We start from the raw sequence: 24,614 nt of genomic DNA on the forward strand, positions 1-24,614 counted from the left end.
TCTCACTTCACAGATTGTAGCATTTTTCATTGAAATCATTTGTGAGCTGTATACATCAACTATTGTCTCTTTGATCAGCCTGCAAACTCCAGTTGTTTGGGGTCACTTGCAGCACAAGAGTTGGTTGGGCTAATTCATCACATGGGTAGGGCTGATGGAGAGGGATGGGTGTTCAGACACATTGGAGATCCCTATGACCACTCCTCAACATCCTTCCTCATCTCTAGGGCAGCCGTTGCCGCTGATGTATAGTGGCGGCCTTAAGCGAGTGTTCTTTAAGTATTGTTCAAGATCAGGTGTGACTGTGGTTTGACACTCCATCAGATTTTACTTTCCACTTGAAGTCAATGTTATTTTAGCTTTAACAAGAGAACAGATAATAACATGCTGAAAACACTCAGATCAGACAACATCTGTGGAGAGAGAAATAGTCAAAATTTTGAGTTAATGTTCAATGCAGAGTTATTGAAAGAGAGGTGGAGAAATTTTAGATGGAGAAACAAAGGATTGCAGATGCTGGAATCTAGATGAAACACGAAGATGCTGGAGGAACTCAGCAGGCCAGGCAGCATCCGTGGAGAAAAGCAGGCAGTCAACGTTTCGGGTCAGGACCCTTCTTCAGAACTGAAGATAGGAAAAGGGGAAGCCCAATATATTGGAGAGAAAAGTAGAGCAGTGATAGGTGGACAAAAGAGGGGAGGCGGGGTGGGCACAGGGTGGTGATAGGTAGATGCAGGTAAGAGATAGTGATAGGCAGGTGGGGGGAGGAAGGGGATGGGTGAAAGGTAAGAAGAGAAAAAAGACAATAAAAAGGAGGATAAGAAAGGGAAGAAGGGAAGAAGTATGGTGGGTGGTGGGGGGGGGGGGGGTTGGGGAAGAGGGGTGGAGATTATTTAAAGTGGGAGAATTCAATATTCATGCCATTAGGCTGCAAGGTTCCAAGACGGAAAATGAGGTGCTGTTCCTTCAGTTTGCACTTGGACTTCTCCTGGCAGTGGAGGAGGCTGAGGACTGACATATCAGTGATAGTGTGGGAGGGGGAGTTGAAGTGACTGGCAACAGGAAGATGCATTGGTTTGAACTTTCCAAATCTTCACAATTCGTGAATTAGGCCTTTCAACTGGAAATTGCAAATTTCTCTGCATTATTCAGGTGAGAGAAAGCAGATCACCAAAGATCCTTCTTATTGTTGCTCTTTGTCTTTGTTATAGATAAAGATAAATGTTCCTTCTTGGTGTGATAGGGTCCTGTGGAAATCCTATCCAGAAACATATAATCAGTGTACTTCGTATGGTAAGTACAATCAATCCTTATTAATGTTTCCTTTGCCACTAAAAGCAAGGGGATAAGTTGGAATTGAATCTCTGTAGTTCCCTGGCCATTCCTTCACCAGCATACAAAGACATATTTTCCTCTAAGCTGAACTGCAGTAACCTTTCCAAAGCAAAGAGTGACGCTTCTTATATTCGTAGACACCCAATCCATCACAAAATGAGGGCATATTTTGTAAATGTGAGCATACCTAAGAATTATAATGAACACACTTTGCTGCTTAACACAACAACTGCTTAAAGCTAGTACTGAAGACAATAAAAGAAAGAAAGGTTTGTTAGGATGGGGATTGATAGAGGTATACAAAATATTAAGAGAAATAGATAGAGTGGACAGCCAGTGCCTCTTTCCCAGGGCACCAATGCTCAATACAAGAAGGCATGGCTTTAAGGTAATGGAGGGAAGTTCAAGGGAGACGTCAGAGGGAGGTTTTTCACCCAGACAGTGGCTGGTGCATGGAATGCACTGCCTGGGGTGGTGGTGGAGGCTGATACGTTGGTCAAGTTCAAGAGATTGTTAGATAAGCATATGTAGGAATTTAAGATCGAGGGATATGTGGGAGGAAGGGGTTAGATAGTCTTAGGAGTGGTTTGAAGGTCGGCACAACATGGTGGGCTGAAGGGCCTGTATTGTGCTGTATTGTTCTATGGTTCTATGGAACCCCTTAATTATTTGTAATTTGTCAAAAGTTTGGTTGAGCTTTTTTTAACCCCTGCACCTGTTTTCTCAAGGTCCAGTGATGCTCCAAATAAATATTAGCTCCTGCACATTTACTCTGAATTTGTCTGAGCATTTCAGGTGTTGGGTCAGTTTCCCCCTACAACCCAGAGAGTAACATTCCGATCTTATTCATTTCTGCAGGCTGCACAGATGACATCATGACCAGTGACCATTCTCCTGTCTTTTCTACATTTGAAATTGGAGTAACTTCTCAGTTTGTTTCTAAAAAAGGTATAAGAACCAAGTGATGCACATGACAATTTGTACTGCACAATAGGACTTCATGGTTAGCCCTTTACATGGATCTAAGCTAACAGTTCTGGGGGCAACACAGTGGGATACACATGGGTCTTCCATTTCTTACACCTGGGTACATGAAGGAATGAAAATTTCCTCTGTCCATGACATGTGTCTCAAATAAGTGTGTGGCAGCAAGGTGGCAACGAGTCTGCCAAGAAAAAGTGTTCTTAATTGAATTAAAACATATTATTGGCACATTGAACAGATTAGGGGTTTTGGAAATGCTACAATGACTCTATATTGGAATGTTTTCTCCAGCTGGCCTGTTATTGAAGAAGAAAAGCCTGCATGTAAAAGGGTAAATAAGGCAATTAGATGTACAGGGAAAGAGAAAATAGAAATTAGTTGAGGTTAATATGGTGAGCACTCTCACTAAAGGAAGAAAAGCATTTTTATACCTGGAAAAACACACAGGCAAGTAGCCAGGATTATTCCATTATTGAGCACTCCAATTAAATGGAAACATTTTGGAATTAGATTGATCCTGTCTGAAAAATTCTTTCACAATGACAAAAGGAATCTACAAAGCTGCCAAAGAATTTATAAGGCAGCTGTAGAAACAAGTATTCAATAGACTTCAAACTTGTGTTGGAGAAACAAAGGAACAAATCATATTGTGCAAAGGTGCTAGTGTAGAGACCAATAAAAAAGAGGTAAATGTATTGAGCTAAATTATCATTTATGCTTCCTGATTCTCACTAAGTTCTTTTTATTCTACACCTATCAATTTTTTTTGCCAGAAGTAAACAATTCCGACGTAGTACATATTTGAAACATGAGATATATGTTTCGAAGCACAGTATGCATAATGTAGATTTTGTCATCTTTTGGCCCACCAAGTCTGCACCAACCAGCAACACCCATTTATACCAATCCTGCACTAGTCCCATTTTATTCTCCCCATTTCCCATTAACTACCCCAGATTCTACCACTCACCTGCACACGAGGGGAGATTTACAGTGGCGAATTAACCTATAAGCCCACACATCTTTGGCGTGTGGGAGAAGACCACAGACTGGAGGAAGTTCACTGGACAACTGGCAAACAGCACCCTAGGTTAGGATTAAACCCAGGTCACTGGAGCTGTGAGGCAGCAGCTCTATCAGCTGCATCACTGTGCCAGCCGTAATCAGAGTCAGAATCAGGTTTATTAACACTGACATACAGTATGTTGTGAGATGTGTTGTTTTGCGGCAGCAGTACAGTGCAAGATATAAACATTACTATGTTACAAAAATAAATAAATAATGCAAAAGAGTAATAATGAGGTAGTGTTCATGGGTTCATGGACTGTTCAGACGTCTGATGGTGGAGGGGAAGAAGCTGTTCCTGAAACGTTCAGTGTGGGTCTTTAGGCTCCTGTACCTCCTCCCCGATAGTAGTAACATGAAGAGGGCATGTCCTGGGTGGTGAGGGTTCTTAATGATGGATGCTGCCTTCTTGAGGCACTGCCTTTTGAAGATGTCCTCGATAGCGTGGAGGGTTGTGCCTGTGATGGAGCTGGCTGAGTCTACAACCTTCTGCAGCCTCTTTCGATCTTGCGCATTGGGGCCTCCGTACCAGGTGGTGATGCAACCAGTCAGAATGTTCTCCACCATACATCTGTAGAAATTTGCAAGGGCCTTTGGTGACATACCGATTGCCTTCTTCGTGATTGCACCAATATGTTGGTAATAATATATGATGATATATTATTTGTATGTTAGTGAGTTTGGATTAGAGATGCTGTGTTAATGCAAGTTATTCTTGTGGGTCAGATGTTTCTAAGTCCAATTAATTAAGTTAATTCATGTTGTACACAGGTCCTTGTAACAGCTCTGGACAAGCTTGCATTGAGTTTGAGATTATTGAGGCCATTGTGAAGACAACTTGCAAAACAAAGTTTTTCATCGAATTTCATTCAAGTTGTTTGGAAGGTATGGGAATATTTAATCATCATACTTCACCCTATTTAATATCAGCATCAGAGATTTTTAAATGGTAATAATTCTCAGAGAGGGTCATAGAACAGTACAGCACTGGACAGGCTATTCAGCCCATGATGTTGGGTCTTGTTGGTTTCAATGGATGGATACACCAATTATTGAGTCCTGCAGACAAGGACTTAGGTTCAAGCTTGGTTTTTGGAGAATTGTTTGATTGCAACCCAGGTTCTCCACCATTGGCCTCTGTCCCTGGGCAAAAGAGGGAGAACAGAGAACACAAGAGATAGAAGCAGTAGACTACTCTACTTCTGTACCTCCTCCCCCTTTCAATGTTCAAAGTTTTCAATTCATAGTGGATTATATTCTGTCCCTGATTATTGTTCTAATTATTGTCAAGCATTCATGCAATTACAGAATGGTATCAACAAGTTGGTGAGGGGTAGGGGTATTGTCTTCTCTCATTAGTGTTAAATATGCATATAACAGTAGCTGCATACTGAACCCCACTTGCAAAATTTGGTTTCATTGAAATCATATGGTAGAAAGTGCAGCTCCTGTCCACGTTACAACATCTGTTTATTGTTCCAGGGTTAAAATTTCCTTCAGCCATAACCTAGAATGGCCAATAGTAGTTCAGCCACCCAGTGTACACACCATCCAGTTTTCCTCTGTGTTGACTTCAATCAGACAGGCTGCACCTAGTCCATCACTACCTCCTTTATGCCCATGCAGAAATTGACCTTCACCCTCAATGTCACTCAATGGCAAGTTACTTTGATGAAATAGCAGAGCTGCCTGCAATTCTGAAATCCAACCAATAGGCTGGGAAGGGAGAATAGGGATAATTGTTAAAGGAGACATGTGTGATAACTTATAATTTACTCCTTAAAATAATGTCATAACATTCAGTAATACGGCATCTATATATTGGAATAATACTTGTTAATATTAATTGAACATGTAGCAAAACCATGTGAACTTTAGTGGGAGTATCCAAGCACTAATCATTGGGTGAATCAAGTCTACTAAGGGTTCCAAAGCATTTGTTCTAATACCTGGATTTTACACCATTTTTTCAGCCCTTGGCAAAGCATATGGCCCCAATACTCAATTCCACCATAAACATATATTTGCTAAGATCTCCACCCAGCATGGGGAGATCCTGGTTCCAAATTGGTGGGGATAGTTCTTAGACTGAGGGGAAGAGGTGGGGAGGGTGTGGATGAGGTGGTGTTCTGCTGTTGGGAAGCATGTGATCTTAAGGAAAGGGGTATGCCTGGAGGACTAAAAAGGAAGAAGCACTGTCCCACCTGAACCACAGGCAAAGATGCCAGTGCACTCACCTTCTCTATAATCTGTACTCATCCTCCTTGACCTGCCTTTATTCTTGAGGCCTGGGAAACCTGGCCTGCTTGTGTTAGACACTAAGGAAAGTTTAACGGAAGATATTGGCCTCATTATGATACTCAAATTGTAACCCAACTGTCTTCAAACTGGTGAGGAATTAGGGTCAGGTTTGAGATATCACAAATATTTTTACAGCTGGCCATACATCAACTAACCTGTTTTGTGAGGTTAATATCACTCCTGCGCCACCACTGTTTTCACTGTTATATTATACATTAAGAAATTCATCTAACAGCATCCATAATAAGAGCAAGCATAAACCATCTGTTTTCTCAAGCCTGCTGAATCATTAAATGAGAATTTCCACTCCACAGTTTATTCACCATGTCCCTTGATTGAATGTCCAAAAAACCTGTCAAATTTATTTGTGGCTATATTCAGCAACTGAGCATCCACGGTCCTTTGAAGTAGAGAACTTCAAAGGTTCACAAAACCCCAAATGAAGAAGATTCATTTACTATTAATCCAAAGTGGCCAACCTCTAATCCTGAGACTGCATCCCATTGTTCTGGACCGTCGAGCCTGCGTAAACAGTATCTATTTCTGACTGGCCTTCATTATCGTTGCCTCTGTTAATGTGAGGTGCCTTTTAATTAGCTTCTTTATTAATAATTTTAGGTTTAACACATTGACTGTCCATCAATTGCCCTCCTCGTCAAACTCAATAACTTTCTATCTCTATGCTTTTCCTTGAGCAGGTCCTTATCTTTAAGGAAGCTTCAGATCTTTCCCACTAACAAAGGGAGCTTGTTCTCTGCCTGAAATCAACTCTTTCATTTTTTTTGTTATTGGACCAAGTGAAGCATTCCATTACATATACATTCCATACTCTACCATAATCTTCTGCATCTGATTTAATTCCTCCTGCAAAACATATTCCCAGATAATGAAATTCTCCGCAATGGGCACTGCAATGTCTTTCAATTAGGTCCATTATCTAAACTCACTGTTGCTTTATCAGACTTAACTTAATAGTCTAGTGGTCACTGCAACTAAATGAACTTATAGGGATAAATCAATAGCAATATAATGTTAGCAGGAATTGTTATTCTGATTAACCCTTTCCATACCTGACTCAATATTAGTTAATTCACTTCCATCCATCTCTGCTTTTCTGTTGATGTGACGACATCATTGAGTTCCAGATTTATCATCAATTTAACCACTTAGGGCAGAAGCCTTGCAATTACACTGAAGGAGCTATTTATTCAAACAAACTTAAATTAACAAATGTATCCTATAATTTTCCCCTAACTCTCAAGGAAAGTGTTTTACACTTGCTAGCTGAACAGATTTCATATTCAAGCTCTTTCCAAAGGCAATTTTGTCTCTGAAGAGACTAAAGTAAAGATGAACATGATGAATAACTTGCACGTTAATGTAAGTATATGGAATCTCCCTCTTCCTCGCAAGATGGAGACACAAGACAGAACAGATGCTGGAAGAAAGAGCAACAAATAATCTGCTGGAAAAACTTATTGGGTCGATGGACTGATGTAGGGTTTTGACCCAAAATGTCGACAGTTCCTTTCCTCCCACCAATGATACTCAACTTGCTGAGTTTCTCCAGCAGATTATTTGTTCTTGTATTTAGTAAGAGTTTGGTTTAACAGAAAAAAAATGAAAATGTTTTAATAATGCAAGGTTATCCAAAATACATTTTCACATCACAGAGTTCAAGAAAAGTTTGGATAATGGTACCCAATTCTGCATTAAACATGGATTTCTGAGAGTTGAATGGTCTGCACATCAGTTGCCGATGGTAGGTTACAGCTTATCTTAATGAAAACCGATACTTCGATGTGAGCTAGACACTCTTTGATATAGTTTAAGGTGGTTCACAGGACCCATATGTCTAAGGACAAGTTAGCCCATTTTTATCACCATATACATCCTATATGTGACAGATGTAATTCAGAGGTGGCTTCCCTGACACATATGCTTTGGCCCTGTCCTCTTTTGGAAAAATATTGGAAAGATATTTTTAATATTATTTCAACTGTATTGAATATTGATTTACAACCCCATCCTATTACTGCAATTTTTGGGTCACCAGTGATGGATTCTGGCCGTTTATCCGCTTCTGCTTGTCGTATGATTGCTTTTGTTACATTACTGGCCAAGAGATCCATTCGATTTAAATGGAAGGACCCTATACCTCCTACCACATTTCAATGGTTTTCTCAAACTATAACATGTTTAAACTTCGAAAAAATTAGGAGTGGTACTGTTGATCCTTTGCTTAAATTTGAGGAAGTTTGGAGTCCATTTATTCAGTATTTCCATATGATATAAACAGACCTTTTTCGAACCCCTTTCAATAAACATTGAATATAGAGGAGCGGAGCTAACGACATAATGTTTTGTTTTAACCGAAGAAATATCAGTCCAGTTTTTTTTGAAGTTTTTGGTTTGCTTTTGTTTATTTTTATTTGACTTGGGGGTTCTCTTTTCATATAATTAAATTTCTTTTCAATTTTGTTTTGTATCACACTCACTTAGCAAGGGAGCGGGAGGTACAGGGTATATATTTTACTCCTTGTGAGTATATATATTAACTGTTATTATTGTTATCCCGATCTCTTCGCACCACATGTATAATCATTAATGTTATGTATATTAATCTGAATTAATTTGAAATTCAATAAAAAGATTGAAAAAGAAAGAAGAAAACCAACAATACAATTAGATAAATAATTATATACAGCAAGGTACTCAACATTATATTTAGGTCTGATAGGTGTGAAATATTATTTGATCAACTAAAATTTCCTGAACATCTAAGTAAATGTGTCAAGCCATCTGATCAAAGTATAGTTGACAGATTACTGAAACAATTTTACTCAGCGCTTTGCTCACACAATAACTGATTTGGTCCTTGATCAGATTTAGGTAAAGCTTTCCTCTAGTCAATGAGTAGAGTATATTCCTCACTATTCCATACCTAAATCCAGATGTGCTTGAATGGCTACTGTTGTAAGCAAATTGGAAGCATTAGCTGGGCAATTACTCTTCAGCTAATTCTAAGCTCCATGGACCCCCAGATTCAAGTTCTGATTCAGAGTTCATTGCCAGGTCTGTGTTATAGGCACTGCACATGTCCTTTATACTTAGAATTGAGAAGAGTAAAACTACTCAATGTCCTTACCCCAAGAGACCAAGTTCCTAACACCAGGGAACACTGTTTGAGCATGAGGGGCAGTCTGTTTATGACTGAGATAGAACAGTACAGCACAGTACAGGCCCTTCAGCCCATGATGTGATGAATCCGTAGGATTCTTTACCCTAGATGACTGTTGGTTCAGTCATTATTTTCATTCAAAACAGAGATCAATGGATATATGGACAATAAGGGAATCAAGGAATATGGGGATAATGCTGTAAAATGGGGCTGAGGTAAAAGATCAGCAATGACCTGGAGGAATGGTGGAGCAGACCTGGACAGCCTTATGGCCTATTCCTGCTATTTCGTATATTTTCATGTCAATTGATCACCAATATCCTTGTCTGGAAATGTGCGGAAGTAGATTAATACAGGAAGACTCCCTTCGCACTGACTCTCACAGTCCAGTTCTGATAAACTGTACCAACTGGCCATTTTACTTCATGGAAGTCAGATTAGAAAAGTTCCACTTTTTCTGTTTCTTTTAAAAGTAATCCACACTGTCTAGAAAGCCAATCATAGCCCTGGGTGACACCTTCTCATGCCACCTCCTGTTCTATGACCACATATCTGGGTTTAACGTTTGATCCAATGTTCCCACTAATGCTCATCAAGGACACTCAAGGAAGAGAATTCCGAAGGTTCATTATCTCTGAATGAAGAAATTTCTCATCCTCTAAGCCCACCTCTTTATCTTACTGATATTGTTGTTGTTTTAATAGTTATCTCCAATTCTCTCTGATATTGAGTATCTACAAGACCAGCACCTCCTATTGACCATAAAATCCACAGATGGATATGAATCCTATGGTAAGTTAGAGCTGTCTTAACCTTGCAAAGGCAGCAAGGTTTAGCACCGTTATGTTTATGGGTTCAGGAACGTAAGATGGTTAGGTGGAATTTCCTCCTCAGTGATTTGCATTAAGCATGCAAAGTAGTAACAGCTCAGTCTTGTACTTTGCTTCCAAAATTTGATGACATTCACTTCATAGTAGCAAGTGCAGTTACCACTACTCTTCAAACTTAGTGCCAGTGACCAAGAATGAATTTTGATCAAAATCAGAATCAGGTTTATTATCACTGTCTTATATGACGTGACATTTATCATTTGGTGGCAGCAGTACAGTGCAAAAACATAAAATTGCCATAAATTACATAATAAATAAATAGTGCAGAATAAAGGAATAACAAAGTAGTGTTCATGGGTTCGTGGACCATTCAGAAATCTGATGGCGGAAGGCAAGAATCTGTTCCTAAATCATTGAGTGTGGGTTTTCAGGCTCCTTTATCTCCTCCCTGACGGTAGTAACGAGAGGGCATGTTCAAGATGATGAGGGTCCTTAATGATGGATGCGGTCTCCTTGAGGCACCCCCTCTTGAAGATGTCCTCGATGGTGGGAGGGTTGTGCCTGTGATGGAAATGGCTGAGCTTACAACCCTTTGCAGCCTCTTGTGTTCCTGCACATTGGAGCCTCCATACCAGGCTGTGATGCAACCAGTCAGAATGCTATAGAAATTTGCAAGAATCTTTGGTGACATACAAAACCTCCTCAAACTCCTAAGGAAGCAGAGCTACTGGTGCGCCTTCTTCATAATTACATCAATGTGTTGGGCAAAATATAAAAGGATAAAGGCCTGTTTTGTATGACTACGACTGCAGCTGGTAAGCCCAAGGCTTGCTTGAGATGAGGCATCAGTCAGCATTGTACTAACCTGTTTGAGCAGCCACTTCCTTCTGTCCCTCCAGAGGTAGCCTGCCACTCTCCCATTATAAGTTTTCCAATTTTGGGCCAGCAAGTTCTAGATTAGGCACAGAGGTCTTGGGGAAATGTAGTAAGGGGTCCGTTACTTTTGTGACTGGCTTTCATGTAAGGTGAGACCCCAAATGGTGTAAGTGTCCCTAAGTGCCCCATTAGGATCTGATTACCACGTGGTTCCAAAGCTTTTAGCAGTGGCACTAACTGGAACTAGGTCCTCCCAAAAATAAGCACAGACAGTGAGTTATGTGCAATGTTGTTTTAATGCTAAAACAGAGGATACCAACACTCCTGCTCTTTGCCTTCTGCAATGTGCTGCAGATTTGCCTTGTGTTTTGTGATTAGTAGTTCTATCACCTCCCTTGAAGACCAAAGAGTCCAATTTTCTCCTCCACACCAAGTCCTGTGTTAAAGCACATCATCCTGTCACTTATCTCTCTTATCCCACATGGCCTCAGTCTTGTCCTCGTATCTTCAATCACAGAGATCATTTTACAACCCCACACTACTTCTGGGTAGCTTTCTTGGCAGGAATCCAGGGTCCTGTTGATTATGGATGAGTGGAGTGAAGGTCAAGTCTACATACCCACATCGAGGATTCAAGGACAGATGCCAGAGTCATGCTATTTCTGAGGCATATATGACAGCTGTATAAAGCAGATTAAGCATAAACAGGCATCATCCAAACAATTTTTTCTAGTGGCTACCACTAAGTATGGTTAAAAAGTAAGCTCTGTACCAAAGGGTACTGTTGTGCTCCCACACCACACCTCCCATTCCCACCTCCCACCACCCACATCACACCAGGATTCAGGACTTCAATCAAGGCATGAGACCAACAGGGAAGACTCATACCTGGGCAATGGGTAACCTCCCTTTGGAGATGTTATGTAACTCTGACCCAAGGCCGAGCTTATGACTGGAATTAGGATGCACATTCTCTGCTGAGCACCCATCTTAGCTGCTCTTTATCTCCAACTCCAATTAAAATCTGACCAAAATAATTCCTCCAAAACTTTGTCAAACCAGTGGCTCAAAAGATGTTAAAAGTAACCATTAATTGCAGAAAATCTAGTATAATACTGTTAATTGAACATAGAGCATTACAGCACAGTACAGGCCCTTTGGCCCATGATGTTGTGCCGACATTTTATCCTGTTCTAATATCTATCTAACCCTTCCCACCCACATAGCCCTTAAGGAGTGCATGTGAATCATGCGGTCAACAGTTCTACTTTAATGTCTTTAGCCTCTGCTGAAACCTTTCTTCCTGTCCTGTTTCAGGAGAGTGCTGTATTGCACTGAAGTCCTTGATCGGAAGCACGCCACAGAGGTTTGAGATAGGTCTGTCTCACCTGGGAGATGAGTCAGGATCTATCCGTGTGACGATGAGGGTCGTTGTTCCTGCAGAGCGTAAACGAACTCGGGAACGCCTCTATGGTCAGTTCTGCAAGCGGGGTCATTCTCAGTGTTTCATGTTGCTGTCACAGTTCAGAGGTTTCCGAGCATTTCAGTGAAACGGCAGCCATCACAAAATGAATAAAGCAAAACACTGTACGTGATGGAAATCTGAGATAAATGGCTGCAATTGTTCAGCAGGTCAGGCATCATCTGTGGAGAGAAAAAAGGGAGTTTATGCTTCAAATCATCAGAAAAAGGAAACATTAGAAAAGAGTCGTGTTTTAAGTTATGGAGAAAGAAGAGGGGTGGAGAGGAGAAAAGGAAAGCCTGTGGTAGGGTGAGACCAGGAGAGACGAGCATCTGCAGACGCTGGAATCTGGAACAACAAACCATCTGCTGGAGGAACTCAGTGGATCGAGCAGCTTCTGTGGGGGGGAGGGGAAGGAATTGTCAACATTTCAGATCAAAACCTGCATCAGGACTAAGAGTGGAGAGGGGAGATTGCCAACGTAAAGAGCAGTCGAAACCACAGACTCACGTTGATGTCAGTCGAGAAGGGATGGTGAAGGCTGGTTCATTGCAGCTGATCTGGCTGGTGTAGGTATAAATGCAGAGAGATGCAGAGAAGAGAGAAATCTGGCTGGTGTAGGTGTAAATGCAGAGAGATGCAGAGAGCAGAGAAGAAAGGAAAAAATGCTGGAACTGTGAGTTACATAACACGGTATTTGCTGGAAATCTGAAATAAAGGGAATGCTGGAAATACTCAGCAGGTCAGTCAGCATCTGTGAAAAGATGCTTCAGTTTCAGCTGCAAGGCATGTTTCAGTCCCTGGTTGCTTGAAAAGGGCAGGGTTAAGGGGCAGGGATTGCAACGCCTGTGGTTGCAGGGGAAGGTGCAGTGAGAAGGGGAGTGTGCATTGATGGAAATGGATGAGTGAGCCACAAAAGGAATGGTGCATTCAGAATGCTGAAAGGGGCGGAGAGGGGAGGAGAAGACACGTCTGGTGTTGGAATCTCATTGAAGGTGGCAGAACTTACAGTATATTGAACGTGGTGTCTGGTGGGGTGAGGGGTTGGGACAAGGAAGCCCTATCCTTGCTGTATGTGGGAGGCAATGTAGTGAAAGCAGAAGTGAAGGAAATAGAACATAAACAGTTGAGAGCCCCGCTCATGATGATAAAGGGCAAGCCACAGTTACAGAAGACATCTCAAAGGTGCAGCTGTGGAAAATGTCATCATCTTAGTAGATACGTTGAAGCCAGAGAAACTGGAAGAATGGAGTGGAGTCCTTACAGGAATCAGGTGCGTGGAAGAATAGTCAAGTTGTTGTCAAGAATAGTCAATAGACAAGAATAGTCAAGAATGGTCAAGTTGTAGGACCTGTGGGCTAGCAATGGATATTGGTTCCTATTCTTTCCCCTGGAGGCAGAGAAGTTAACAAAAAAGTAAAAAAAATAGACCATATGAAAGTGAGAGTTGGTTGTGAACCAATAACATTGGATATTGAAAACTCAACACAGTATTATCATCCTTTCCAAACAGCCACTTTCATTCTCCTCGTTACAGTCAGATCTGAATGAAACTGAAAGGGAACGTAAAAGCTGGTTCCATTGTTATCACAGTTCAACAAAAGATGATGTGATCATTTCACAAACCCACCGATGTTTCTTTTTGTTGCAGAATGGATCAGTTCTGAAAGGGACGGAAGCAGAGCTTCAAAAGATAAAGCTCAAGTATCTAAGCCAATTCAGGAATGCACAAGGTGAGCAATTTGTTCTGCAGGATACTTTTTGGAAGCTCAGGAAGCTGTCAACATTGTATCTTTCCTTAAAAATGCACTCATGTTGTTTAATTTTCTCCTGAAGCTGAAGATTTTCCCCAAAATTTTCTCTTTATGCTTATTTGAAGATTTGCGCTGGTTTAGATCTCCTGAAGGCTGATCCCTCCAGAACTTTGCCTATGTGGCCCTTTCCTTTGCATGATGTCAGTCAGCAAATGATAAGATAAGATAAGATATCTTTATTAGTTACATGTACATCGAAACACACAATGAAATGCATTTTTTGCGTAGAGTGTTCCGGGGGCAGCCCACTAGTGTCGCCACGATTCCGGCACCAAATCAACTATTCCATAAAGTAAGGTATCATGGTCCATAGCATCAAAATATTGTGCATACCTACAGTATATTTGGCCCATTATACCTGTGCTGGGTCTTTGAAACTGCACAAGCTTACTCTTACATCACCTCGGACCCCTGTATCAACATTCCCCTTCTCCTCCTTACACTGGCCATCTCACCTCTCCACGCTCAGTCCCGATGCAGGGTTTCGACCCGAACCGTCGACAATTTCCTTCCTCCCACAGATGCTTCTTGACCTGCTGAGGTTCTCCAACAGATTGTTTGTTACTCTTACATCCCACTTTTGCCCATAGCCCTGTAGGTCATTCATCCTTCAACATATGTCCAACTCACTTTAAAGTTACTTTGGGAATCAGCTTCCAGCACTTTTTCAAGTGAAGCATTCCAGATCCAGGCAACTATCCTGTTGGGAAAAATTCACATCTCTCCATAATTTCGCTTGTCAATAATTTTATAAGCATGCACCCACATTACTGGCCCTCGTCACAAGGAATAGTCTTCTTTTTCCAACTAGAAACTCTTTAAGGTCACCTCTCCATTCCAAGGAAGACAATTCTCGCTCTTCAGTTTGCCTTCACAGCCAAAGTTCTCATCTCTGGTAATATTCCTGTAAATCCTTCACTGTCCTCTTTTCAGAGTCCTTATATCTTTCCTAAGGTGCTAAGAATTGATCGCAATATCCCAGGTAAGGACCAGCAATCAATTTATAAGAATCTATCGTGCCCCTTTTTTACATACTTATCAACCTAGGTAGTCCATTTTTTCACCCTACTATCCACTAGATCTGACACCTTTAAGGTTTTGCAGAAATGGATGATTTCCAGCATCTGCAGTTTTGTTGATTTCCATTTTTAAAGTCATGCCAGCTGGAGCCTTGATGCTCTGGCAGATGTTCTGACAGATGAACTGTAGGAATAGAACCTCAGTGGCTGAATTACAAAGAAAACTCCCAAACTCTGGAGTTCTGAAGAAAGCAGGGAAAATATTGGAAAAGAAAAACAAGGCTTTAAAGATGGTGTGGTTAATGTTTCAGCGAGTTAGGAGTTGATAGATGGAGGAGAAATTTATCCTCAGAGTTAAGTTTATAACATAATACTGGCTGTGCACTTCTGTTTTGAAGTTGTACTCTACTGACTTCTGTGGAATTGCCTGTCCAGAGTAAAATGCACTATTGTTGTATTATTTAGAACAAGCTAGTAAGGACAAGTTTCAACAAATGATTCAGGTGCAAAATACAGGGGATGGAGCAAATTTGAAATATAAATAGAAGATGATGGAATCTTCAGTACATCAGGCAGCGTCTATACAGAGTTGATGATTCATTAGGCTGATAGAAGGTCCACCTGGTCAACCTCAACTGACCTGATACATCTACAAAACAACAATAATGAAAGTTGTTGATTAAGGATGAAAATCTCTAGTGATTGAAATCTTTGGAAACCATAGGGCACCAGTTCCTCTTAAGTCTTGCTATATCTTCCATATCATTCCTTTCCTGCATCTGAAAATTATTATTTTTTGAAATAAACCTGTTTTTATGATAGTTTGTATCTAAATTAATGAATATTACCTGCTTTCACACGAACTGTAGAGAGCTGGTTCATCTGGTGTCACTGGTTTGTGATGGCAAAGTCTCTGCTACATTTTAATTTCACTCCCAGATCCTCAGAACAGAACACAATCTGCCCAATATTGTCATATTTTATAATCAAATGGAGAAAGGACGTCCAAAATATTAAACCATTCCTCCCCCCCTTGTGGTGACACATTATGTACTTACAACAATTTCTATTTAAAGTCAGTTTGTTAAACTGATCTTTCCATGTTGGCTTGAATACTATTTAAGCTGCATTTGCTATTAAAGGACCATTATCAATGAAAGCTCCATCACTTTCTGAAGTGTAATGAGGTTAAAGAGCAGAGCACTGAGAAAAACATGACCCATATGATAATAGGCACCATAATAAATTTTGTGGGGCAAGTCATTAACAACATCAACTTTCATTTAAATGGCACCTTTAATATGGAAGAATGTTCCAAGCCATATTCCAGCTATACTATAAGGAGATATCAGAGTAGACTGCCAGAAGCTTGGTCAGAGAGGTAGGTTTTAAGGAACATCTTGAAGGACAAAAAGCTGGAAAAGAGGAGAAGTGCAGGGAGGGAATTTCAGAGCTTACATTCTTGGCAGCTGAGGGTTTGGCTCCCAGTGGTGGAACAATTAAGGCCAAAGGTACTCAAGAGTGCAAATATCTCAGAGGGATTCAAGCCTGGAGGAGACTGGGGACAGGGAGGGTAGGGATTTGAAAACAACCATGAGAACTTTAAAACTGGGGCATCGTTAAACTAGATGCCAATGGCAGTCAGAAACCACAGGAGTCATGTGTTATTGGGACTTGGAGCCAAGGATGAATGCAATCAGATTCTGTATTATGGGCTTTCTCCTCTCTGATAAGCATTGTACAAGTTCCTGGCCTCAGCTGCTTTAAGGAGACACTGAAGGGAGAAAGGCAGAAAAGAAAATAATTATAGGTCATCCTTGGAACCAGGGTCCATCCTTAAATAAGGCTTGGCAGTGGTCTGATGTGGAGGAAGTCCATGTGATTTGCAAAACAAACATTCTTGTTATTGAAGAAAAAGGCCATATCATCTTTTATTCACATGGTGTTTCTGAAGCTGGTGACTCATTCTGGGCATGGTTTCCCAATTGGTCACAACCCTCTTGTGTCTTCTGGACACAACATGACACAACAAATATTCTTTAAGTGACATCCAGATGGTGAGAATTTGCAAACTCCTGGGCAACAGGGCCAACATCAGCAAAGACAGATTCTGATCTTGCCCAATATTCCCACATGCATGTTTTATTCCAAGATTAGGAACAGAAGCCTCAGTTACTTATTGATTTCTTCCTTTCCTAGCAGAGTTACATATCAGTTACTTGTTATAGGTTTGCTATCATCTATTTAATATCAAGTGGATTAGTAGATACAATCACACTGAACCAACCGGGAACCTAATGCTGAGGCCCAAGGAAATACAAACTTGCAAAGAATAGAGAAGATTTTTGGCAAGAAATTAAATGCTTTGAATTGCAAAAATTTAATCCAGCAGTCATATTTCTTTTTAACTTAAAATACACACAAGACAAAACTAATTCCAAGTGAGAAATGGTCAGGGTTTTTCTAACAGGTAGTTCAGGTCTGAATGCGAGTCTTCATGACTTTTGTTCATTGATTTGGAACTTCACAGAGGCAATGGAAAAAAATCTGGCCACAGCTCAACTTTCTCTGAAGATGTCAGTGCGATGTTTTCCAATTCCCCTGATGATCATGGGACGGCTGCCGCAGGAAGCAAAGGGAAGGGAGGTGAAGAGGCCATTCAGCCAAGGTACAGTGATCATCATCACATCAGAAGCTGCACTGAAATGGAATCTGTTGTTTTCTTATCTCTTTTACACTATCACTTAAAATATTGAATGTTTGCAGAGTGGCACAGTAGGTCCCATGTTAAGACATGAGTTCAGAGCACAAAGGTACCAAATATTTGGTACCAAGCCAATCATACTGTTTCCATTTCTCCTCCTAGCCTGGGAAAAATGGAAATATTACTGTGTTCCTGAGTTCAACCATTGGTGGAACAGATTAAACAGTCCTTTTCTGCACTCTGTCTGACCTGATATGACCTACTGATGCTGGGTGCCTGAGCTCGAGTGAGCATTGTGAAACAAAAATGCCATTTGAAAAAGAAAGATACAATGATGTGAAATGATCACAATAATTTCTTGGTATTTATCCATAAGCTCACCACAAGAGAGAAGGGAATGCATACAAAAGGAAGTAGATACATTTAAACAATGTATTCAATTATTTCTAAAAAGGATTCTCTGCTTTCAGCTTAACATTTATATCAAATCATTCAATCTGGAGCCATAGAAGGTCAGAACATCATTTCTTATAATAGTGATATTGAAACAGAGAGATAGCACTGTACACTGGTTGAAGGATCTTTTAATGTCACACATATGACCTAACTCTGTTGTTAATTTACTAGTTGGACTATTGATTATGGAACATGATTTTTAATTCTTCCACTGCATCTAGGGACCTTAAATTCCATTAATTAAACAAATCTCAACAGCACGTAACTTTGTCCACTGAACTATTGGATCACCATTGAAAAACATGGGAAAAGCATTGAAAAACCTCTGTTTTCCTCATGTTCTTTAGGGACAGAAATCTGATGTTCGTAACCATCCTCTGTAAAGACCCTTATAGGCAATGAGGGGTGAGGAATCACACTAGCCTAGTTAGCAAAGGCCACATCCTGTGAGTTCATATATAAAAACAGCATATTTTTGAAGGTATTCATAACTTCAACATACCAAGTAACAACAAGGTTTCTTGTATCTGTTTATTACTACACCTATTATAAGACCCCCACCAGTTTAATCATGTGTCTCTCTGCTAATGTTAAATCAATGAAATCACATTGTTTTTGAGAAAACATTTGTGAACGTACTTCGATGAGCACATGAAGAGCTGGGCCATGAGCTGGAAGGTGAGGTGGGCAGGGAGGACTTTTTCAACTAGTATGGAGACAATGGGCCAAACAGTCATCACTGTGACATAAATTTTTTATGATTCAATGAATGACATCTTTTCATTCCACTCAATTTTCTTTGTTCCCTTCTGAGGGCACTGGAACTTGATGCCATTCAGTGTCACACCCAGCCACCAATTGCCAAGGGAGCAGCCTAAACACACACACACACACACACACACACACACACACACACACACACACACACACACACACACACACACACACACAGAAACACAGACATGCACACACAGACAGGCGCACACAGACACAAACACACATACACGCACGTGCATGCACACACACACACACACACACACACACACACACACACACACACCAACCTTTCACATTAAATTAAATTTTAAATTTAAATTAAATTAAATTAAATTTTATTTACAGCATGGTAACAGGCCCTCCCGGCCCAACAAGTCCGCACCGCCCATTTTAAACCAAAATTAACCTACCCGTACGTCTGTGCAATGTGGGAGGAAACCAGAGCACCCGGAGGAAACCCACGCAGACATGGGAGAATGTACAAACTCCTTACAGACAGCGACGGGAATCGAACCCTGATCGCTGGAGCTGTAATAGTGTCACGCTAACTGCTGCGCTACCATGCCGCCCATACTGTGCTTCACACACTAGTGCTCCGCATGCACTTCCCACAAAAATCCCTGGATAAGCACCAGAGAAGGGATTCCTCGCTGATTTGTTCCTCTCTCCTAGCTGGCAGTAACCTAAAGCTAATAAAGCTGGAGCTATCTTGTCACGATTAAATCAGCAGAGAATGTGTAAAGATCTTGTTATGTGTACTGTACCTCACTGCTGCACAGAACAGCTCTGATAATAAAGTCAGTTGAAACAAATTTATTCTTCCAAATAATCTTAACACTTTAAGTTAGCTGGCTGGAGTTATCTTATAGTAATTGGGTATTTCTGAGTACTTATGTGAAGGTTTGATGATGTTATATTATTATGTAACTTTGTACATCAGGGTGAGGGTTTGACATTATCCCTTTTCACAGAGCAGCAATTAGGACCAGCAACAACAAACCTTTGATGTTATAGGAACAATATTTGTAGCAAGTTGTCTTGGGAGCTGAGGTTATGAAGCATTGAGAGGGGAGTACTTATTCATACAGTATCCCGACTGCAGGACAATACTTTGGGATTTGTATGCAGGAGAGCTTCCACTGGCATTGGCTATATATTGGTCTTAATACCGGACCCCTTTTTAAATTCATTTAATGGATACAAATCCTCTGTCACTTACTCAAGACGATCCTGAATTAAGGATAAATGATAACTACACTCCTTGAAGATTGTGTTCCTCACCCAGACAATAATTGTAATATTTTGCTTTCAGGTTGAAACCAAATAACACTGCCGATGATGATCCTCACTCAAACAGTTTCAACAACCCAGCCTATTTTGTACTTGAAGGACTCTCCTACCAGTCTGGAAGCGGTGGTCAGGAAAGTCCAGGGAATCCAGTGTCAAAACCTATCCCTAGGAATAAGATACACCCTCTTCCTCCAACACCAATGGAGAAGCCAAAGGACTTCTCCCTCCGACACTTAAACAATGAAGGTGGATCCTCTGAGCATGAAGGCCCCTATGATCAAAGCCAACACATGTTCCACAAAATGACAGAAGTTGAAATGCAGAACAATCCACTTTATGCCAGTACAGAAGATGTATGGGGTAAACCAGCTCAGGTTTCACCAGCCAAAGTAAGCCAAGAGCGGTTCAAGAATGCAGCACCAGCTCGGGACCTCGCTGAGTTCAAAGCTCGCACTGTGGGCACGAGAATCAGGCCTCAGATGGCAGCAAAGAGTGGGCCTCAAGCTTCCCTGATCAATGAGGTCAGAGACAAGATCAATGAGAGGAGGCCAGAGGACCAATCTCCGTCTGTCAGCCACATGGCAAAATCACTGAGTGATAAGGACCGTCCTTCGAACAGAGGCGAGCTACCTGTTCCCATTCGTGAACGTCCTGTCAAAAGCCCCCGGCTGCCAGCGAGAAACAAAGCACCAGAGGTTCAGCCTCGACCCACACGGACGGATTATGGGCATCTGAATGTGCCCCCACCACTGCCAGTCAAGAACAGGACAATGGAGCATGGGGTATGAGGAATTATTCATTCTGACACCACCCACTGAATAACATTGGTGTTTCATCCACAGCCAAATTTATAACGTGAATGTAAATGAAAATCCAGCTCCCCAAATATCTTGTGGATAGATGCATTTCCTAAGATGCGTAAACCTTTGATCAACCACTAATTTGAAAGGAGTTGAATGTCACAGTAGGATTATAGGTGTAGTGGGAAAGTCATCAGATTGTTGGATTATTCCAGAGACCTGGACTAAAAGCTTGGAGACTTTACTGTAGCAATTGGGGGATTTAAATTTAATGAAATAAATCTGGAATTAACAACCTCGAATTAGTAATAGGAACAATTGAATTCCTGGATTGTTGCAGGAATCCATTCACTGATATACTTCAGCCATTTGACCCATATATGGTTTACTCATAACTCGCCCCCTGAAGTAGCTGAGCAATCCACTGAGGGTGGGGGACTGGTGGGAGTTGGGAAAAGTAAGTCAGTGGTGCTGGGATAGAGGCAAGTTATACAGACTTGTCATCCCTGATCACCACATGATATGTGTGTGTGTGTGTGCGCGCGCGCGTGCACGCTAGTGTGTCTGTGCCTCACAAATTGTTTTCAATGTTAATCAATCTTTACATAATGACATGTTTTGAATATGAATGTTTAGTCTGATTTTTAATATTACTTCTCTTTATCACAACATGGAAGCATGAAGCACAGATGGAGTTCTGCACTATCAGCTTATGTCTGCCAATCTTCAGACAAGACATTAAACTGAGGTCCCTGCTACAGTCTCAGGTGGATGCAGAAGATCCCATGACATTATTTTAGGAAGAAATAGGGAGCTCTTAATATTCAACACCACATTTACCCTTTAACTAGCTTCACTAGATTACTTGGTCTTTATCACATTACTGTTTCTGGGAGCCTGCTGTGCATAAATTGGCAATTGTGCTTTCCACACTACGATAATGACCACAATTCAGTTATTCTCTATTGGTTGTAAATCACTGACACATTCCAAGGCTGAAAAGTCACTCTATGAATGCAAGTCTTTCTCTATACACATCAGAGAGTTTGCTTCCTGAAACATTTTCATCAACCAATGACCGAAATTAATTGAACATGTGAAGTGTGGCCTGATATTGCATTAGAACATCTCTGCATTACTGTTCTAGGCATAAATCCAAAACTGTCTCCAGTGTTTGGATGCAGAAAAGGGAGTTATGTTTAAGAAATGATAATTTTCCATCCACAAAAAAGTAAATGTGTTTCCTGTCTCCTTTAGACTTCTGAGAACCGTAATAGTTCTAGCATCATCTCAGACCTTCTGAAGCACTTGGGCTTGGAGAAATATGAAAGTGGTCTGATTGAGAATGGATGGGATAACTTGGAATACTGGAGGTAATTACAGTGAAAACACACCATACTCAGTGGTTCCTGTGAGCTGTTTGTCTCATGGTATTTACACAAGTGTAGCCTACTACATATTGCACTGCTGCTACCATAAAGAACATGAACCTTACTGGCAGCATGTTCCCCTGTCCAGCTCAGTACAGACTGGTGAATTAAGAGGCTCTTCAAGCTGCTTTATAAACCAAACATATTCAGCTCATTTCCACATGGTGAGCACATGGAACTGCCCAATATTAAGCGCAAGTTGGCACCAGACCAACACATGTTCTCTCCAACCCTGGGATTAAACCCTGGGAATTGGGATGACTGTATCTTCCAGCAAGGGTGTAGGTGCTTGTTTACAATCCCCACCCACCAGCTTTCTATGGCTACTACAATTTGTGGACATTTATAGTCTACCAGAGTGGTTCTCCTCAAGGCTGAAAGAGCACTCGTTTCTTCTGCCTGCAATTTCCACACTTAGAGAGCACCGGCATGAAACCCATGGTAGGCTCAAAATTCATTCAGGAATAATTGAGTTGTTGGCCCATTGGGTATTTTCAGTTCAATAAAAGCCTGGGCTCTCTCCCTCCCCTTTTCTATTCCCCCGGCCCCACCACCACTCCAAGCAGCTGGGTCCCTCTCTGAGCACTCGCTCCCATGGGAATGTTTTCCTTTCCACTCTGCCTCTGCAGGCCTGGCTTAGCCAATCAGATAAATGACATCTGTAAAGCTCTGTCAAAAGTTCATGGGGTTTATGAGGTTTTATCTGTGCAGTCGGTTGATGAATGTGATCGCAGTAATGGTTTTAACTTTACTAAAAATGTTTACCATTGAAAACCAATAACACCATGGTCTCTTTTTTGTTAAGTGACATCACTGATGATGATTTACGTGAGGCTGGTGTCACTGATGCCAATCACATGAAGATCCTTTTGGAATTAAAACCACATAATAAGTCTTGAAGATACCCCAGCAAAAAAGGAAGAGGACCACTGGTTACTCTTTATGGACCTTACCATCAAATTTATCTTCAGAAATAAGATGATAAGATAAGATTTCTTTATTAGTCACATGTACATCGAAACACACAGTGAAATGTATCTTTGCTTAGAGTGTTCTGGGGGCAGCCTGCAAGCCTCGTCTAAACAAGAGAACATTGAGTGAAATATTGAATGAGAGCACATCCTGATGGTTCTTCATGATGTCTGGAAGAAACTGAGTGCCTAAAAGTGAATGGAGGTTCTGGTATAATCCCAGCAGTGGATGTCCTGGCGAAATGATGGTACCCTACTGGTGCTTTATCTAGACTTTAATACTGGTAGGGAGCAGAACCTCTGTTTGACTTTCCCTAGACAATTGATAGCTGGAGTCTGGGATCTGAATTGGGAGAAGGGATGTTCTGAACAATGTTAGTATCATTTTCAGGACATTTTGGAGTATGCTGACTGGAAGATTAGTGTAAACTTAGGTGCAATGTGTCCCTACATGCTCTGTTGAATATAATCCCTCCTATTTTTAAATTAGAGGGTTTTTTTGAGGTTTCCCAGCATTTCCTCCACTGAGTGGGCAAACAAACAAAAGACCAAGGTCAAGACACAAGAGACTGAAGATGCTGGAATCTGGAGCAAAAAATCAACCTGCTGGAGGAACTGCTGCTTGACCCACTGAGTTCCTCCAGCAGTTTGTTTTTTCGCAAGACCAAGGTCACTGCCAGAGCTTACAGGAATGCCCAAGTATTTCCTGTGATTTTTACCTGCTGCTCTGCCCTCCTTGTGGGGATATCTCTGGTCTGAGTGTGGAAACTTTACCACAAAACACAGTCAAAATTGCAAGCAAATAGATCCTTAATCCATCAACTGTGATCCAGTGGACGGGATCCCACACACTTTATAGATCAACATCTGATCTTCATGGTTTTACGATAAGAACCAGGCCAGCTCTAGAACTAGAATGGTGACTCTGCCTGCCATGCTTTGAAAGTGATTTGAAATAATTATATTGATCTCATTGGTTAGAAAGTTGCACAGAAGAAAGGGAATCCCAAAGATTTATTTAAACTGAGATTACATAATTACTTTGAGGGTGAAATGGAAACACAGAATATAGACATTCTACTGAGTGAGTTACACTGAAACACAGACATCTGAGCAAAATCTTAGCAGCTGGTCTCAAAGCTAGAATCTTTATGAAATTGCATTTGATAATTTTCTTTTGGAAGCATTCCTGGCTACACCGCATCAGGGCTTTGTACATGACTTGATGCTGTACTTCACTGTGATTTTCTTCAATAGGGAAAGGGCCAAAGCTTGCTAGTCTTTCATTCTGAAGGTGAAATAACTTTGAAATAGATGAC

General features: G+C 41.0%; 1 protein-coding gene across 2 annotated transcripts in view; it reads left to right on the plus strand.

The window, feature by feature from the left end:
* The window catches only part of LOC127573234 (phosphatidylinositol 3,4,5-trisphosphate 5-phosphatase 2-like), a 149,452-nt gene extending 125,208 nt beyond the window's left edge, over window positions 1-24,244 (plus strand). For both annotated transcript variants that reach the window (XM_052021257.1, XM_052021258.1), the window contains exons 19-29: window positions 1,212-1,293; window positions 2,194-2,283; window positions 4,156-4,269; window positions 7,359-7,447; window positions 9,571-9,658; window positions 11,890-12,045; window positions 13,686-13,767; window positions 17,398-17,535; window positions 20,117-20,876; window positions 22,152-22,267; window positions 23,130-24,244. In XM_052021257.1, coding sequence (XP_051877217.1) covers window positions 1,212-1,293; window positions 2,194-2,283; window positions 4,156-4,269; window positions 7,359-7,447; window positions 9,571-9,658; window positions 11,890-12,045; window positions 13,686-13,767; window positions 17,398-17,535; window positions 20,117-20,876; window positions 22,152-22,267; window positions 23,130-23,223 — 1,809 coding nt within the window. In that variant the 3' untranslated portion in view covers window positions 23,224-24,244. The remainder of the gene's footprint in view (window positions 1-1,211; window positions 1,294-2,193; window positions 2,284-4,155; window positions 4,270-7,358; window positions 7,448-9,570; window positions 9,659-11,889; window positions 12,046-13,685; window positions 13,768-17,397; window positions 17,536-20,116; window positions 20,877-22,151; window positions 22,268-23,129) is intronic.
* The last annotated feature ends 370 nt before the right edge of the window (window positions 24,245-24,614 follow it).

The sequence above is a fragment of the Pristis pectinata genome, chromosome 8, assembly GCF_009764475.1.
Source record: "Pristis pectinata isolate sPriPec2 chromosome 8, sPriPec2.1.pri, whole genome shotgun sequence".
Lineage (NCBI taxonomy): Eukaryota > Metazoa > Chordata > Chondrichthyes > Rhinopristiformes > Pristidae > Pristis > Pristis pectinata.